Here is a 17,990-nt window from a genome sequence, read left to right as displayed (position 1 = left end):
CATGGCCACGGTTGCCATGTTTCATTTTCGCAATTAAAGATGTTATGTGAATGGGCTGTGTTTTGCTGGCACGGTGCCTTGTATATAATTACGAATCGCCAAGGCATGCGGTCTTAATTATAATACACAATACTGGAGCAAGGATATAGTTCCGAGTTCGTTACGAACCATACCGGATAGCATAAGAAAACAAATGATTAATCAATGTCCTTTAATTTTATGTTCGCAATTCAGAATTTCTACTAGAAAGTAGATAGTAAATAAAGGATTAATAATACAGAAAAGCATAACTTTGTCTAGTTTTTTTAGTTTTGACATGAACTTTTATTTTTTTATAAGGAAAGGCACTAACTTTGATTTTCTTGTCACGTTAGGTATCTATGTCATTTTTCATCTATTTCGTTGACTTGACAGAAAACGGTGCCTACATAGTGAACGACATCACTCTATGTCAACAAAATTAATAAAAAAAATAAAAAAGAAAAGATTAAAGCTTTGATTGGAGAAAGGGTGGGAGCCCTCAGTCGCCCACCGCCTACCACTGCCCCCCGATTGGAGTTGTCGGTGACTCCAATCGGAGGGGTGGTGGCCGGGATCTAGTTCCACCCACTAAAATCTGGAGAACCCTCGGTTTGAGGAGTCTCTCAATTTCGACGAGTGGGGCCTCAACTCCAGTCATCCCCCTCCCCCTCCCCCTCTTAACACCGGGCGATTCGAGTCTTCGGGAACCTCTGGGATCACCGGCAACCCTACTTGGGGATGGTGGCTAGCAGTGGGCGGTGACCGGCAGAGAGCCCCAACACTTTCTTTGATCAAAACGTTATCTTTTTAAAAATTTTAAATTATTTTTGCTGACATAGCATAACAAAGTTCGCCGTGTAAATACTATTGTCGCTACATCAACGAAATGGATTGAAAATGACATATATGCTTCGAGTGATAAAAAATCAAAGTCCGTATTTTTTTGATAAAAAATAAAGTTAGTGTAAAAATAAAAAAATGAAGGATAAAATTTATATTTTTTAGGTAGTTAATCCTTCAAAAAAAAAATATCATTCTTCTTTTAGCGATCGATAAAGAAAAAGATATGGTCAGAATGATAAGATGATCAAATCAAAGTTGGCACAAATAATGGGGGGACACATCATATCAAAAACAAAGTCCCTCCCTTGATGGACGCAACAACAGTCACCCCTATATTCGTCTCCTGTAGTTACGTCCAAGGAAATATTGGTCAATCTATTAATATTTGGAGAAAATATAAGATAAAGACTAATGCATACAATCTGGTATGCAGTTCTTCATATAGTGTCTGCACATTATTTTTGGTCGACAACACTTTTTTTTTATTTTTTTATTGGAACTAGTGCTTGTTATTTTAACATGTTAGTATCACCTAATAGTGTCAAAGCCAAAGATTTGCTGAATTCTAAGATGCAATTTATCAGACTACCCATTGCATAACTTTGGGAAAAGAGAAAGTGAAAGAGGGAAGAAAGGTCCAACAAGTTAGACACCATGGTAGTTGTTAAGAGTTGATGACACCATGGAATTCTAAAAGCACTCTCCTTGATTGTTGCGTCCTTTGTCTTATTGATTTCGGTTTCGACGTATGCCTTGCAGTAATGATTGGGTAACGAGAGGTATGATTTCTCCATGAACTAATGATCGATTTTTACAGCTCACTTTTTTTGGGATCACCATTACAATTCGATGTTCTTATTAGTAAGAAAACAAAAAGTAATAGAATTTATCATATAATATCTTACACATGTATAACATATTTAGATTACATTTATACGTTGATATGAATCAATTAAGGTGATTCAAATCTCTTTCTCTTAAGTGTCACGTTCAAATTTTGTGAATGGAAAATTCATTATAATGAGAGTTTTACCTCTTACTTAACTAATTTGGCTTAAATCTAGATTAGCCGAAGTTTATTGAATATTTCATATACCAAATAATGCACACTAAAAGAAAACAAAAGAAATATTCATGGGCCGTTTGACTCAATGTAAAGTTCATATTTTACCGAAAAAATTCGAAATTTGCATAACAGTTTACCATATTTCAGTTGTAAAACTTATCGTTATAATAATTTTTCTTGTTAAAAACTTTACAACGATGAACAGTGAAGATTTTGCATCCAAACTATGTGGAGTCTTCATATTACAACAAGATTTTAATCGCGATCCCTGCATCTTATCTCCATAAAAATAAATAATACATTATATTATTTCAACGAAACAATCATATATTATATTATACTAGATATAACAACCTCGCCTTATTACCTTCACTTTTTTGTAATCTAATGGAGCCCGAATTAAACGTTCCTAAAAGGACGACCTGGTGGTCAAAAGTAAATCTAACACACATAAAATAATCTTATCTCTATACAAAATAAATAATATATTATATTATACTAAACGCTATAATCTTGTATTTTAACTTACAATTTAAGAAAAACTATTTAATTGTTAAATTTTCTATGTAATATTCATATTTCTGTAACCTAATAACACTCCAATCAAACGTCCACTTATACGGTGACTTGCTTTTTCCAAAGCAAAATCTAACGTACATAAAATAACGTATTATGCATAAAGACTTGTTGGGTCAATATCGCTATCATAGCCTATTTATTCGGAGCAGTCCTGTGGGTCTCTGCAACTAATTCTAATTGTCAACATCTTTCCGACGTATAATTTAGATCAACACATGTTCTTTATTATTAACAAAAGAATTATTATTTTCTACCAAAAAAAGAATTATTATTTAACTCTTTTTAATTAAACACATGATATGATATTCTTTCTTCCCTGCATGTGGATTGTGTAGGGACACTCTTTTGCATGGGAAGGCACACAATTCGTCCACGTTGATCATTTTTCCTCACAAAATACATCTCTCTCTAACTTTTCTTCTCTCCCTTTTTTTTTTTTCCCTTTGTCTATTTTTCAGTAGTGACTCATACATACCGTTGACTTTATAAATTAAGAAGGGAAGATTGAACGATACAGAAAATTCCGGATGAAATAATTTAATAATTATTGGAAAAAAAATTAAATTCATAAAAAAACTTAATTTTGCTAATTAGCACATGGGGCTGTCCATGGTGGGGTATATTAACATGGTAATGCAATTGGAATTCTCTTTAGTCAACTTTGTGGAAGTTGGGTTTCTCTTCCCTCAGCTCCTCATTAATTAAACAAGCTGTTATCCATGATAATCTTCATAAAGAAACTCGCATGGCCCTTCTTTCTCTCTCTCTCTCTTTTGAGATTACTATATACTTACATTGTTATCATAGTAAAAAAATTACAAGCTAGAATATATGGATGGCAAAAAAAAGAGAGTATATATTTGTGTTTTAAGCATGACTTACGGATGGAGATTCAATATAAAAAAATGCGCCTAATTCAATAGATAAAAAAGACGTAAAAATGTTGTAGAATTACGCATGATTAAAGGAGAGTCTCTTCGACCAAAGGAGAGAGTGGTAACATGGAGAGCAAGAGCGACACAGGAGAAAGCGTTGAACGGTCGAAGGAAGAGGCTGACCAACTTGATCGTAGTGTCTAGAGAGCCAAGAGAATATTGGGAGAGAGAGATGATGAAGCTGATGTTGACCAAGCCAACCAAAGTGTGAGGATCGACGGGGAGAACTGACACCAAAGTTTGGGGAGATCTTAACAAGGAGGAGATTGGTGGCATACAAATGCCTGAAAGAATAGATCCTGCATTACGGATTGAGGATCATATGATGGTGGACTTCTCTAATAAACTTTGTCCTGAGATCTTGTTTGACGAAGACTGAGATTGAACAATTGCGAGCCAACTGCAAAGGATTACTAATCATGAAATTGTTGGGAAGGATGGTGTCCTATGCAGTACTCAAGCATCGTCTACAATAGCTTTGGGCACCGAATGATAGCTTCTCATTGACAGACATGTCCAACGACTTTTTCATTGTGAAATTTACAGCACAAGAGGACAGGGACTTTGCGTTATATGGTGGGCCATGGATGCACCAATTCAGCATCCGGAAGAACCCCAGCTGACATTCGTCGGTGCAATTCCGGCATATGGCCCATGGATGATCGTAAAGAGTAAGTCGAGCAGATCAAGGGACTTTCCTAAGAATGGGGGTGCGAGAGTTGGAAGTTTAGCACAAAATAAGGGGAAATCTCTTGCCAGTGGATCACGTTATGAAATTTTTAGGCAATGATGATATTCTTGAAGACTTATATGATATTTTGGTAGGAAACTTTCCAAGGGAGGAACATACTTGAATTTCACTAAATGAGAAGTATAATTCTAGGAGAACCGTGTCTCGACTTGAACCCATAATGACCTTCAATGCTTGAGCTCTTGAAGCGGGCCAGCCAAGTTCACACGTCAGGGAATAGAAAAAACAATAGACCAGGTCCATGAAGAAGGGGCCTATAGTAGTAATCGATTTATAATGCCCTCCAATACCTGTCCTAGCTGGTGACACTTCTGAAAAGCAAAAGGGTATGCCAACCACATTGGTGCTTGGGGTGGGAAACGTGAGTCCCATGAAGAACATGCAATTGGGAAATAACGTTGTTGTGGCTGATGTATCACAACAGGAGGATATGGCCCTTGACAATCACAAAAGCGACGTGGAGATTGATAAATATAACTAGGACCTCGATCCGGACTCGAACCCAGACTCGGAACTAGAACCTGTTGAAAAGAACTCTTCGAGGGAAGTGTTTGATTAAGGTAGAGGCTCATCTTCACCGAGGCTTGGGTGGTTTCGGAGTGTGTCCAATTTGCAACTCCGCTGGTGAATCAATCTTACATATATTGCGGGACTAACCTCGTATGAATGCAGCTTGGAATAATTTGATTCCGAGAAACATGTTGCACTTTTTCTTCAGCGACAACGTGGAGCAATAGTTAATTTGAAATCTCTACTTTGGAGCTCTAGGCTCAGACAACCTATCATGGGCTACGATCTTTGGAGTTAGCTGTTGGTTACCATGGAAGTGGCGAAACAAAGCGATATTTGATCTTAACTTTGTTCGACCGTCATTTACAAAGTTGTTGCAAGTTTTGCTCGAGCAAGCTCGTCGATCGTAGATCCTATGCCTCATGGAAATAGGGAGTGGAAAGATGTAGGATGGATTAAGCCGAGCCTTGGTTGGACCAAACTTAACACGGATGGAGCATCCAAAGTAAACTTGGGAAGGGCGGGAATAGTTGGTTTACTAAGAGATGACTAGGGTGGTTGGGTTAGAGACTTTACCAAGCACTTGGGAATTACTTCTTCTCTATCAGCCGAAATTTGGGCCGTGAAATCAAGTCTAGAGATGGCATGGGAGATGGGTCTAAGGAAGATAATCCTCGAGGTCGACTTCGAAGTTGTAGTGGGTTTCCTTCGTTCTCCACGTGATCATGGCTGCAGTGATAGAGCTTTGCTTCGAGATATAGGGTACATGATCAATCGGAGCTGGCTAGCAGTTGTAGAACATACTCTTCATGAAGAGAACACCTGTGCAGATTGGCTAGAGAACTATGCATTTTGTCTTCCACTTGGAAATCATAGACTAAACTCTTGGCCAGCTGAGCTTCACTTTTTGTTGTTTGGAAATTTTGTAGGGATTATCATGCCTCGCTTATGTATCATTTAATTTATTTTATTAATAAAATAGGGCCTAGGCCCCCAATTTACCAAAAAAAAAAGAAAGGACGTAAAAATCTCACAACAAAACCCAAATGATAAAAGCGATTTTCTTGAGTAATTATTTTGTTAAAAAAGGATCAAGAAAAGAAAATAAGATAATATCAGTCGTTTTATTAACGAAAATTAAATTAAACATTCTCTTGACTTTATATTTTGACGAATATCATTGCACTGCGCAATACCCTTTCATTCATTTTTTGGGACATATTCAGGAACCGACTTAGGATTTCGATTGGGGGCGAACTTGTTGAGGGTCATATAATGATAATGCTTTCGATTTAAGAGCGAAATAAGAATTTACTATAATATATAAATTTCCTTATAACCTTAAAATTTTAGAATGAGCAACTGCCCTCTCAGCCCACTCGGTCCATCACTATACATATTGCCAAATTTTCTTGGTTCAAACTATGCCTAGTCTGGCCGAGGAGGTTTGGTGGGACATTATTAACAGTTTTCACGCGCATGCATGCAACCAGGCAGATCTCTTCCGGTGAAGGCCCAAATAAATTGGTTGAAAAAATGGAAAAAGAAAAGGAAAAAAAGAATCAGGAGAAAAGAAAAAAAAATCAAATAAAAAATTGAAAGTTGCCCTGTTCGTGTTTCTTTCTTCAGGGAGATTCACTTTTAAACCCCACTTTGTCATCTTCTCAGCCATTCCATTTCTTTCCATCACTCTCAAAGTCCAAACCTTTCTTGCCAAAGATTCAAGCTTTACATAGTGTCTTTCTTTACTGTCTCTCCCGTGAAGTCTTGTTCAGAATTTGGGTGCACAAATGTTCATTCCCAGTTTCGGCGTGTCCGAGGAAATTGCTAGGAACTGACCCAGATTTTGCTGCTCAGTTGTTGGGTTTCTGATTCTGTCTCTGAATCTTCGAAAAAGCCTGGCAGTTCTGTCTCTGCTGTACTGCATTGAATGCTCCAGCAAAGGAAATGCCTTGAGTTGGGATGACACCGCCATTTTTGGCAGTTTTTACCTGCACTTCTGGAGAGAGAAGGGGCTGACTCTGACCCTTCTCTCTGCTGAGGAGAGATTGGACCACAGAAGTATATGCTCCGAGTTGAACAGAAAGCTTGCTTCAGTTCCGGTTTGTTTCTGTTTCTGGCAGTCAAATCTTTTCTGACACAAGATGGGTTTTTGCTCAAGAAGCTGAAAAGTCCATCTTTAGATTCAATGGCGGCTTCATGTCTCACTTGTGAATGTCCTATGAAGATTTCTTCTAAGGAAGTAGTGTGAAGTCAGGACTTTCTGTTGGAGAGATATCAGATATGAGAACTTGAGATTAGGGGGGCAAAAAAAGGGTCTCTTTTCTGTGCATTTTCTTGCTTCTGGGCGTGTGAGAGTCATTGCTGAAAGCAGAGAGAGATAGAAAGGGAGGAAAGGGAGAAGTAAGAAGAAAAATCATACTTTGGTCTCTGCAAGTTATAGTCTTTTAGTCTGTAAAAATGGCAGAGACCAGCAACGGCCAAGAAGTTAGATCCTTAGCCCTGACACCGACTTGGTCCGTGGCCACTGTCCTGACGGTATTTGTGGTAGTCTCCTTGATCGTGGAGCGCTCTATTCATCGGCTAAGTAACGTAAGTAGCACCACTTGATGCTCTATGCTTTCTTGTTATCAGGGTCTTAAAATAAGTGTCATGATAAAATTAAAATTTTAAATGAAGGTTAGGTAATGGTCACTGAAGCTTTTCTTGTGTTCATTACTTGCTGGAATTGGTCAGTTTGCCTATTGTCAGACAATAGTGGAAGTATTTGGTACAGATTTCTCGCATTGGCATTGATGGCTATTTGTTCCTCATCCATCTTGAGAAATACAGTACAGACTTTGTTAGCCCTCTGAAATGATTGTTTCTTATCCCATCTTTGCAAAATTTGTTTAAGTCAGTTAATCGATCTATCGTTGTTGCTGCATTTTCAATCAATACAAACATGTGAAGATGGAGGTTGTAAATTCAACTTTTATAATATGTCAGAAGAAAGATAGCAGTGGAGAAGCTTTAAATTTCGACCGTTACTTTTTCTTTGACACTGACATAGAATCTTCATTACACTGAATGAATCGTAAATGGTATTTTTTTTTTTTCAATTTTGTTGCAGTGGTTGAGGAAAACTAATCGGAAGCCCTTGCACGCGGCGGTGGAGAAAATGAAAGAAGGTATATCAAGAAGTTTTTTTTTTCTTATCTATGAATATATTTCTTTTATTTTTGTTGCTTTATCATTTATGAAATTTATCTGTTTTTGAGCTTATCGTTGATGTTCTTTCTTTGTCTTATTTACTACCATTTCACAGAGTTGATGCTACTCGGGTTTATATCTCTCCTCCTCACAGCCACCTCGAGCATTATAGCCAATATCTGCATACCATCCAAGTTCTATGATCTTACTTTTGCTCCATGTACGAAGTCTGAGATTGATGAACAGAAAGAAGATAGCACCTCAATGGAACGTAAGCTTTTAGTGGAGCATGTTCTGAACCACTCGTTCAGGAGAATGTTGAACACAGAAAATCAAAATACCTGCAAAGAGGCATGTTTCTGGATTGATCTAATTGTCTATTGTGGAGATGATTTTGGATTCCCTTTCGCTTTAGCTCCATTCTTCCCCTGATCTTTCTAGACAAGACTTATGATGTTTGAACTACAGGGACGTGAGCCGTTTGTTTCATATCAAGGTCTTGAGCAATTGCATCGGTTCATCTTTGTCATGGCAGTGACTCACATATCTTACAGCTGTCTCACAATGTTGCTGGCAATAGTGAAGGTGAGAAACTAATGATTGTCATTGAAGCAAATTTCAGCTTTGATCATTTTGAGGCCTAATCTTTTGTGCCCCCTGTGAAGATATGTGGAAATTTTATTGTGTTGAAATATGATAATAATATGTGAAAGTGGCAATTTAGCTTTTATGGACTTGCTGCAAAGTTCTAATTTTCTTTGAACTAATTCTGATTTAGTAAATGTGGCAAGATGGAGCTTCAGAGACACGTACTATGTTAAATAATGATATCTTCTTGCATGGAAAATTGATGATCTTAAACTGATATGAGCAGATCCACAGTTGGCGGGAATGGGAAGACGAAGCTCATATAGACCGACACGATGCATTATCTGGTTAGTTTTCAAGAGTGCTTTCGATTTACCTGCTTTTGCAAAGTATTTAAAGCAAGTAGGACATTTTAAGTTCTAAACTTGTGCTGTTTTTAAAAGAGCTGGTTTTCTTAGTTTTTCTTTTTTCTCAAATCAAGCTTGGTGACAGTATGTTTATCTACCAGAAATCACAAGAGAATCGATGTTGAGAAGACAATCTACTTTCATCAAGGTTCATGCAACAAACCCTGTGACGACGAACAACTTCTTTATATGGGTGGTAAAGAATTATTTCATTTTGCTTTTCAGGCCAAAGACTAGATATTTCCTGTCAAGATACTGATGCCTGTAGAAGCTTATAAATGTCTCTTTTTCCTTTAAGATTGTTATGATGACTCTTGCAATGTGGATCCATTTGAATTTCAGACTTGTTTTTTCCGGCAATTTGGGTGGTCAGTGGTCCGTTCGGACTATTTAACACTGAGGAAGGGATTCATCATGGTAAAGCTATCATACTCACGTTTCAAATTATGAACAAAATTTCCAGTCCTTGTAGTTCGATTTTTTCTTAGATAGTATGGGGATTACTTATGCTGGCTTGTACTGTCAATAACAATGTGAATTGAAATACTATTTCTTGCACAGTGCAGTTCTTGAAACTTATTTTTCTGGTTTTCCTTTGTGCATGGAAGAAGGGTTTTGGCATGCAATTCTGAATGGTTATGGAATCTATTAAAAAGCACTGAATTTATTCATCAAATATTTACTTATTCTCGTTTCTCTTATATCTGGCAGAACCACAACCTTACATACAAATATGATTTTCACAGCTATATGATTCGCTCTATGGAAGAAGAGTTTCAAAGAATAGTTGGTGTGAGGTAGCCTCTTCACTAAAATATTCGTCTTTAATCATCACCAGATTATCAGGAAATCTGCCTGCTGCTTGTATGCTTAACTAAGACTTCTTGGATTGGTGTTGCTGATTCATATATGATATACTATTTAGTTTGTCCATATTGCAAACCTATTGTTTAACGTCAACCATGTACTATATGCAGTTTTTGTTTTTGTTAAACTGGCAAATTTAATCCAGAACTATTGGTTTCCATTGCAGTGGCCCTCTCTGGGGATTTGTAGTTGCTTTCATGCTATTTAACATAAAAGGTAGGATCTGTAACGCACAATATTAGATACGTTCATGAAATTAATTTTCATATTACTTTCTGCAAGTATTTTATTTTATATTACCATACCTCACATAAGCAAACTCTCACTAAGAAAATGGATCATATGTTTTTACATTTTCTCGACAGGGTCTAATCTCTATTTCTGGATAGCAATCATTCCCATCACCGTAAGTTTTTACTTTCTTTCCAAGTTTTATCCAGTTTGTGGAATTGGGCATCTCAATGTGAAATTTATATTTTGCAATGCAGCTTGTGCTTCTAGTCGGTGCGAAACTGCAACATATTATTGCGACCTTAGCATTGGAAAATGCTGGCATCATGGGATTCATCACTGGAGGAAAGCTGAGACCTCGCGATGAACTATTCTGGTTTAAGAAGCCCGAGTTGCTGTTATCTTTGATCCATTTCATCCTCTTTCAGGTTGTGTTTTTGTTTTTGACGTTTGTAGATATATGAATTATCATATCTTTAAAAGGTCATATCTGACAAATTGCTTCTGTTTGGCATCAACCTTTGGCAGAATGCTTTCGAATTGGCTTCATTCTTCTGGTTCTGGGTACTTTCTCTTCCATTACTTTTTTGGAATTTCTTCCAGGGCTGATATTGTTTTGCTCTACTGAGGTAAGATCTCCAAATTTTCTAACTTCATATGCTCTGTTTAAATATCCACAGTGGCAATTCGGGTACAACTCGTGCTTTATCAGGAACCATTTCCTGGTCTACCTACGACTGATCTTGGGGTAAGGATAACCTTGTTTTTATGCACATTGATCTGTGCTTGACTATTTGTGTTCCATTTGTCAATTGTTTCCCTTTATTTGTAGGTTTTCTGGGCAATTCCTCTGCAGCTACAGCACACTTCCTCTGTATGCTCTCGTTACTCAGGTATCGGCTTAGCTCTCTTTCTGATTCCAGGTTCTAGGTACCTTTGATAGAAATTGGGAATTAACTGTCAGAATGTTGTTTTAGTCAGTCGAATCACTCTCATTTATCTCCATGCTCAGTATATGAAGTGCTGATAATGATCAATCGCTGATAAATGTGTCTAAACTAGTCATATCAGATATAATGTCTAACTAGTCGTATCAGATATCACCGGCCTTGAATTGAAGTCATGAATGGTGATTGAGTTTTTTGTTTCTACAGATGGGAACAAACTACAAGGCAGCGTTGATTCCTCAAAGGATAAGGGAGACAATTCACGGGTGGAAGAAATCAGCCAGGAGGAGGAGAAGGCTTGGGATCATAACTGACGATTCCACGGTCCGCACGGACACGAGCACCGTGATGTCGCTCGAGGAGGACGATCATGATCAGCAGCTGCTCGATGGGCCTGCGGATAATGGCAACCTTCCATGCCCAGAAATCGAGCTGCAACAACATGCTTCTCCTACGATAGTCATTAGCCCTCCCGTTGCTAATGAAGCTTCAAGCAGAGTAGGGACTCCGCTTCTTCGACCCTCTGCTTCCATCTCGTCATCTACTCCAACGAGTTTCAACCCAGCTAGTGTTATGAGATGCCTTTCCATGCCTGCAAGAAGAGAATAAGGCAACTAGTAAAAGAAGAAGATAACCTTGTTGGTGAGCCTGCTCTCTCGCTGATGTTTTCCGGAGATATACAGGAGGAGGGTCAACAGAATTGCAATGTGAATGTTCAAAATGGTACTTTCCGATAACTTCTAGGTAAGGTCTGAGAAGTATAGGCTTGTTTACACTGTTAGGATAGAAGAATCGAGATGTTAGTAATGCAAACTCTTCAGATTGTAACTCAGTAGCACAGTTAAGATGCTTTTGTGTTGTGATAGAGAGCTGTTCTGAGGACCGACAGCCAATATACCTTTGGAAGAAAAACATGTCTTTACATGAGACTTTATTGGATTTAAGAGGCAGGAAAGTTTGAGCATATCTCTCGACCATCTATGGAGGTCTAACTGAGATTTTTGAAGTGGTTACATAGATTTAGATCGTAGTTATACTGCTCGCTTAAGTTTCATCAGTGATGAAGCTTTTCAGCAGCACTTCAATTCTCTTCTGTATCCTCGCGAGGAACAAAAGAAGGCAACGGCTCGCTGGCCTCGTGTGTTTTGGTCATGTGTCCGGCTTCGAGGTCAGCTTGATTTCCTTTGAGACGATCATTTATTGTGGCTCCATCGAAAGAGGGCATCGGCTCGCTGGCCTCATGTATTTTGGTCATGTGTCTGGCTTCGAGGTCAGCTTGATTTCCTTTGAGATCATTTATTGTGGCTCCATCGAAAGAAGGCAACGGCTCGCTGGCCTCATGTATTTCGGTCATGTGTCCGGCTTTGAGGTCAGCTTGATTTCCTTTGAGATGACCATTTGTGGTGGCTCCATCGAAAGAAGGCATCGGCTCGCTGGCCTCATGTATTTTGGTCATGTGTCCGGCTTCGAGGTCAGCTTGATTTCCTTTTAGATGATCATTTATTGTGGCTCCATCGAAAGAAGGCATCGGCTCGCTGGCCTCATGTATTTTGGTCATGTGTCCGGCTTCGAGGTCAGCTTGATTTCCTTTCAGATGATTATTTATGGTGGCTCCGTTTTTCTGATGGGCTTCGGGTTCGCCGATCTGCCTGAGTTTCTCATTACCTCCTATAGGCCATGTGAAGCCTAAGTCAAGTGATGGGAATCCGAGGTGAAAGCCCACATCACACCCTTGACCGGGAAGAGGGGTTACAGGCCGGCCTCCCGTGCCAGAACCAGAGCCATAGCCGACGCCGAAGCCTGAGCCTTGTCCGTTACCAGAACCTATGCCCTTCCCAAAACCCGACCCTGTCCCATCTCCAGCGGAGCCTGGAACCAATGGTGGAATCATGATAACTCCACCAGGCAGATTTCCAATCTGACCTCCTGATCCGGACCCAATTCCTACGCCGCGCCCTTCTCCAGAGCCGCTACCAGATCCATGCCCTTCACCGACACCGGAGCCTGGAATCAACGGCGGAATCAAGATAACTCCACCGGGCAAATTTCCAATCTGACCTCCTGATCCGGACCCGATTCCTACTCCGTGCCCTTCTCCATGCCCGTTACCGCCAGATCCACGTCCTGCACCGTACCCTACACTGACACCAGAACCTGGAACCAACGGTGGAAGCATGATAACGGGAAAACCGCCTACTGTGCCCGGGTTGTTACCGGATCCACCCATACCAAAACCGTATCCTTCACCATATCCAGAACCTCCATTGGATCCTGAACCAAACCCCTCCCCAGCGCCAACCCCATCTACCATCCAGTTATCATAGGCAGGAAAGCCAGCTCCTAGTCCATGGTCCCCATGAACACCAGCACCAGCTCCCTCACCATAATTAATACCTTCACCATACCCCTTTCCCATTCTGGACCCTTGACCGGTTACCACACCGACCCCAACTCCACTCCCACTTTCCCCATTGGACCCACCAAAGCTGCCACCACCTCCGGCCCTTACGCCAACCCCACTCCCGACTCCAACACTTTCCCAAGACCACGAAATTGGTCCCCCACTAGAGCTGGGCATGCCTCTCTGGTTTAAGCCAACCTCCATATCCCGAAGGATTCGGTGCGCAGAGCAGCTGAGAGCTGCAGAGAGAATAACAAGAACACGTACAAAAGCACACTTTCGTGATGCCATCTTTTTCATTCTGTCAGATGAGATTAGAGCCGTAAACTGCTTAGCAATGGATGGATCTGTGCTTGTTTATATACTGACTAGAGCTTAGATGGTGGAGAGAAAGAAGGAAGACAAACCAAATAAAATAATTCACTTTCGGTTTTTCTGTTGGAAACTGAAATCATGAACTCCCTGTGAAAGAAGTTCTTTTCGCTCCAAACACTCCGCTAACACACAGAGGTATACTATGTGTGATTGAGTTCTCATTTCCATTCACGACAAGCATGTCAATTCCCCTTAATTCTACATCAGAGCTCTGAAATTAGTACTGTAGCCAACGGGGAATAGGGAATGCCAAAGAAACTGGGCCGATGAGATTGAAGTAGGTGATAAGAGCAAAACGCTCAGCCAAGCAAGCATAAAGCTAATTCTTCTTATCAAAACCAAAACGAACCAACTCTTAGTATGAATCCCATAAAATCCAATAACACAGAGATGCTGGTTACCGAAAGGTGAGAACCAAAGAAACATCACAAAAACATAGCAATAAACTCTTCGATGCAGTCATATGGGATTCCATAATAGTATCATACTGTACAATTGCAGTGTTTAATCTTCTTCTCTGCTGCCTGAGTTGGAGTCTAATGATTGCAAAGCTTCAGCTGCCATCCGTTCTCTGTTCTGCAGTTGTCTTTCCACAATAACCATGTAGAGACCTAAGCAAGAGAAGGCAAGATCATCCCATCAGCAGCCACCTTTTAATCACTTATTTGTTAATCTCTTTCCCTTTTTAATCTCGATAATACAGAAAACAAACTTTTGTGAGGAAATCGCAGGGAGGAAATGTAGGTGAGCAAACCTATGCCACTTCCGATGGCACTCGCCCAGAGAACCCTCATGGACCATTTATCCCCAATCCTGCCTCTCATATCCTGCCACAAGAAAACAACACGCAGGCATTTATCACATTTGCTTTGCTTTCCGGAAATTCTTATTTTGCAGCGACGATGAAAATATCATAAACGAGCAACGCGAGGGGGCAGCTACCCCCTACAAGTAACCAAGAAAAAGAGGGACATGTATACATGGAGATTCAAGGGCACGACCAAGATACCATCGCGCCAGAGAACAAGCAAATATCATGAACATACGACCAAACTAAATATACAGAAAGCTCACTAGCCTACAGCATATCATCACCCAACTCCGAACTGAAGAGTAAAAGTAGGCATTTTTTGCCTACTGCAAGCAATTACCATCGAAATTATTAACACTAATCTATCAATTGCACGACGTACAGTTCACTGTAATTATTCTTTCAATCAGGTTCCACATGACTTGTCATTGACCCAATGACCAGTATTCACAAACATTTTGCAAATCCTGTTCCCGCAACTGTCCCATGACCAGCTTGATGCAGAACAAACAATTGGAAAACTCATGTTATGTCTAGCTCCAGCATATATCTCTCAGAGGTCCCGACACCAATTTCTCAATCCAACCACACAGCCATGGCTGCTCAAATCGAGCAATTTGACGATCAAGAGGCAAGCGGGATCTCAAAGAGGAATGAAGTGCAACTTACACTTGAGCTGTGACAGTGACGGTGCCGGTGCGGTGTGAAAGAGAGCGAAGAGGAGGGGGAGGATCGGCGGATGGGATTAGCATAGGGCTTGGCTGGACAAGACGGTAAATGTGGAGTTTGGTGAAGGGCAGTATTGGAATAACAGTAATTAATATTTAGTCCCAACTAATTCCTAAACCAGATCATAATCACTGGTTTGTTCAAACTTCAAATTGATTAGCGTGAAATTCTCGAAGCTTCTGTCCAAAGAGTCCGTTGCTCAAGAAAATACTAATTTCTTTTTTTATACGAGAAAATACTAAATTTATTAGTGTGATTAACAAGCAAACGAGACAAGATAGGATTACGTTAAATATTCCTCCCAATTCGCACACATAAAAAGGATCGTACTTATACTCACTCGTGCTTGCCTAATCACCGTACCGAAACTGCAGGCTATGTAGTGCATCACCATTCGGACCTTCACGGGTTAACATTCCCCGACCAAATCGAGGATTATAAATCGTCATTTTAAACACGTATCGACCGATGCTGTTGTGGCATGCAGATCATCGGCTTCTTTATCATGGAATTTGAATAATGCCAACTTACTTCTCCTTTTAAAATAGGACACACATGATGGTGTCATCCCGACTTCCGAGCACGCAATTTTTTACAAATTATTGGGGGTGTAAATGGAAATATGCATTCAATTTTTACTTCTAAAGGAAAGGCGGTTCGGATGGAATGGAGACAGAGTGTTCAAACGGTGTCGTAAGGGGGATGCCATAACGTATCGGTGAATATTCCACCAGCCGGTGCGGACAGTCCGAGCCGACATAATTGCGTTTCGCACCGAAACGGCGTCGTTTGGGTAGAAGCGGTGAATATTCGCACCTCTGATGCGACCGGACCAGCAGTTAACAACTTGCCTTCTCCCCATTTGCAAATAGACCGATCACCTCCGAAGATCTTCTCTCCTACCCAACCGAGCCCTAACCCTAACCCTAACCCTAACCGACCCATCTCTCCCTCTCGTTTCTCGTGCAATTTGATGGCCTGCTCACCCCAATCGACCACCACCGCAACCACGACCACCACGAAGACGACGGTGACCACGCTCTCTTCCGCCCTGACTGAGATCTCCAGCTCGAAGCCCCTCAAGCGATCGCTCTCGAACCAGGTGGAGTCGGAGTCCACCGTGTCGACCGAGGACAGCGGGAATTCGACCTCGGACGCCCCCAAGAAGCCGGCCATCAGGGTCGTGCGGATCTCCGTCACGGACAGCGACGCCACCGACTCCTCCAGCGACGAGGAGCGCGAGGGGCCGGAGGGCAACCGCCGCCGCTGGCGCAAGGTGAAGCGCTACGTCAACGAGATCAGGATCGAGCCGGCCGAGAAATCGCAGGCGCAGGTGCAGTCGCAGGCGCAATCACCGCCGCCGCCGGCCGCCAAGAAGGCCGCTGGCGGCGGCGGCGCAGGAGGAGGATCAGGGACGAAGTCGAAGAGGTACAGGGGCGTGAGGCAGCGGCCGTGGGGGCGGTGGGTGGCAGAGATCAGGGACGGGCGGCTGAGGCAGTGGCTGGGGACCTACGACACGGCCGAGGAGGCGGCCATGGTGTACGACAGGGCGGCGCTGCGCCTGCGGGGGCCGAACGCGCCGACTAACTTTGGGAAGCAGGAGTGTGGGTTCGCATCGCACACGGTGGTTCCCTTCAAGAAGAACAAACTGTACAGGTGCTGTGCTTGAAATTCTCAATCAAGCTTTTGTAATTAGCTAACTGGAACTTTGTCGGGTTAGGTGTTTCATTGCAGCCTTTTCTTCTTTTTCTTCTTCTTCTTCTTCGGAAAAAAAAAGGCGTCCTTTTTTTTTTTTTTTTTTTTTTCTCCCCTCTCTGTACATGTTGAATTGGGTCATGGGATGTTGTCTATTGTAAATGGATGATGATGATGGGGGTGGTGGCGGCGGCAGTGGCAGTGGCATGTTTCAATTCCAATGTGGGCATTCTTCCCCTTTGAACTCCTAATCCGAGTGATGCTGGCGATTTACACCTTCGGATATGATTGATCTGCAGCTTTCTTCTTCTTCTTCTTCTTATTTATTTTTTAGAATATTTTTAATTAATTACTAAAATAAAAATAAAAATAAAAGGTGTGGATGGAAGTTAATTAAATTTAAACTTTCTGGTGGATGAGTTTATAACCATAACGTGAGCTGAATCTTGATTAAGATATCTGAGGCAGAGGAACTGTGGGGAAGGTCTGTCCGAGTGTCTCAATCTAACTTCACGAATCATGATGGGAGTGGCGAATATATTTATTTTATATTTATGCAAGTATATAATGAAATTGAGGTTTGAAATTTTCTTATATTTATTTTTTGTAAAGCTAGACCATGTGTTTTTTTTTCTTTAATAATAATTTGATTGACGATGTAATTAATTATTAGCCTGCATCACACATGTTGTCCTGCGGTGGCATTTACTTAACGAGAGATAACAGACAAGAAAGATGGATGGACGGAGCTCTTTAGTAAATATGACTCCCATGACTGAAAATTTGCCCAATTCCAGCTTAAAAAAAAAAAAGAAAAAAAGAAAAAGAAACATAAAAGGCCTCTGGAAATCCCATTCAGCAGTCAGTTACCGTACCGATTGAGTCTTCTTTTTTTGCTCATTGGTGCTTCAATTAGATTCCCTTAGATCTTCTTTTTTCAATCAGAAGTACGACTCCGATTATCAATTATACTTTCAAGACTCATCCAAATCTAAAAACGAGAGAAAAGATGCTGAATTTTTCGTGAGCTAACTATATATTC

The 17,990-nt window shown here is 40.8% G+C and overlaps 3 protein-coding genes across 5 annotated transcripts; 2 read left to right on the top strand and 1 right to left on the bottom strand.

The window, feature by feature from the left end:
• The first annotated feature begins 6,311 nt into the window (after positions 1-6,311).
• LOC116189607 (MLO-like protein 11) lies at positions 6,312-11,887 on the top strand. Its single transcript, XM_031519332.1, has 15 exons — positions 6,312-7,297; positions 7,818-7,875; positions 8,013-8,248; positions 8,366-8,482; positions 8,772-8,832; positions 8,994-9,088; positions 9,235-9,309; positions 9,604-9,689; positions 9,926-9,975; positions 10,125-10,165; positions 10,248-10,418; positions 10,519-10,554; positions 10,671-10,738; positions 10,823-10,883; positions 11,145-11,887. The coding sequence occupies exons 1-15, from the start codon at positions 7,166-7,168 to the stop codon at positions 11,544-11,546; spliced, it is 1,689 nt and encodes a 562-aa protein (XP_031375192.1). The 5' UTR covers positions 6,312-7,165; the 3' UTR covers positions 11,547-11,887.
• A 2,106-nt stretch (positions 11,888-13,993) lies between these two features.
• On the bottom strand, positions 13,994-15,662 carry LOC116189620. Of its 3 annotated transcripts, none has more exons than XM_031519358.1 (4): positions 15,584-15,662; positions 15,194-15,285; positions 14,468-14,540; positions 13,994-14,324 (listed from the first exon to the last, which is right to left on the bottom strand). In XM_031519358.1, exons 1-4 carry the CDS (start codon positions 15,645-15,647, stop codon positions 14,218-14,220), a joined length of 336 nt encoding a protein of 111 aa, XP_031375218.1. In that variant the 5' UTR covers positions 15,648-15,662; the 3' UTR covers positions 13,994-14,217. The 3 variants fall into 3 exon arrangements, with proteins under 3 accessions (XP_031375218.1, XP_031375229.1, XP_031375237.1); XM_031519369.1 differs by having other exon boundaries at positions 15,617-15,662; XM_031519377.1 differs by lacking the exon at positions 15,194-15,285 and having other exon boundaries at positions 15,594-15,662.
• Positions 15,663-16,226: 564 nt separating this feature from the next.
• On the top strand, positions 16,227-16,922 carry LOC116199994 (ethylene-responsive transcription factor ERF069-like). Its single transcript, XM_031530669.1, has one exon. It carries the CDS (start codon positions 16,227-16,229, stop codon positions 16,920-16,922), a length of 696 nt encoding a protein of 231 aa, XP_031386529.1.
• Positions 16,923-17,990: the final 1,068 nt, after the last annotated feature.

The sequence above is a fragment of the Punica granatum genome, chromosome 1, assembly GCF_007655135.1.
Source record: "Punica granatum isolate Tunisia-2019 chromosome 1, ASM765513v2, whole genome shotgun sequence".
In the NCBI taxonomy this organism is placed as follows: Eukaryota; Viridiplantae; Streptophyta; class Magnoliopsida; order Myrtales; family Lythraceae; genus Punica; species Punica granatum.
This window is presented reverse-complemented; position numbering and strand designations above follow the sequence as displayed.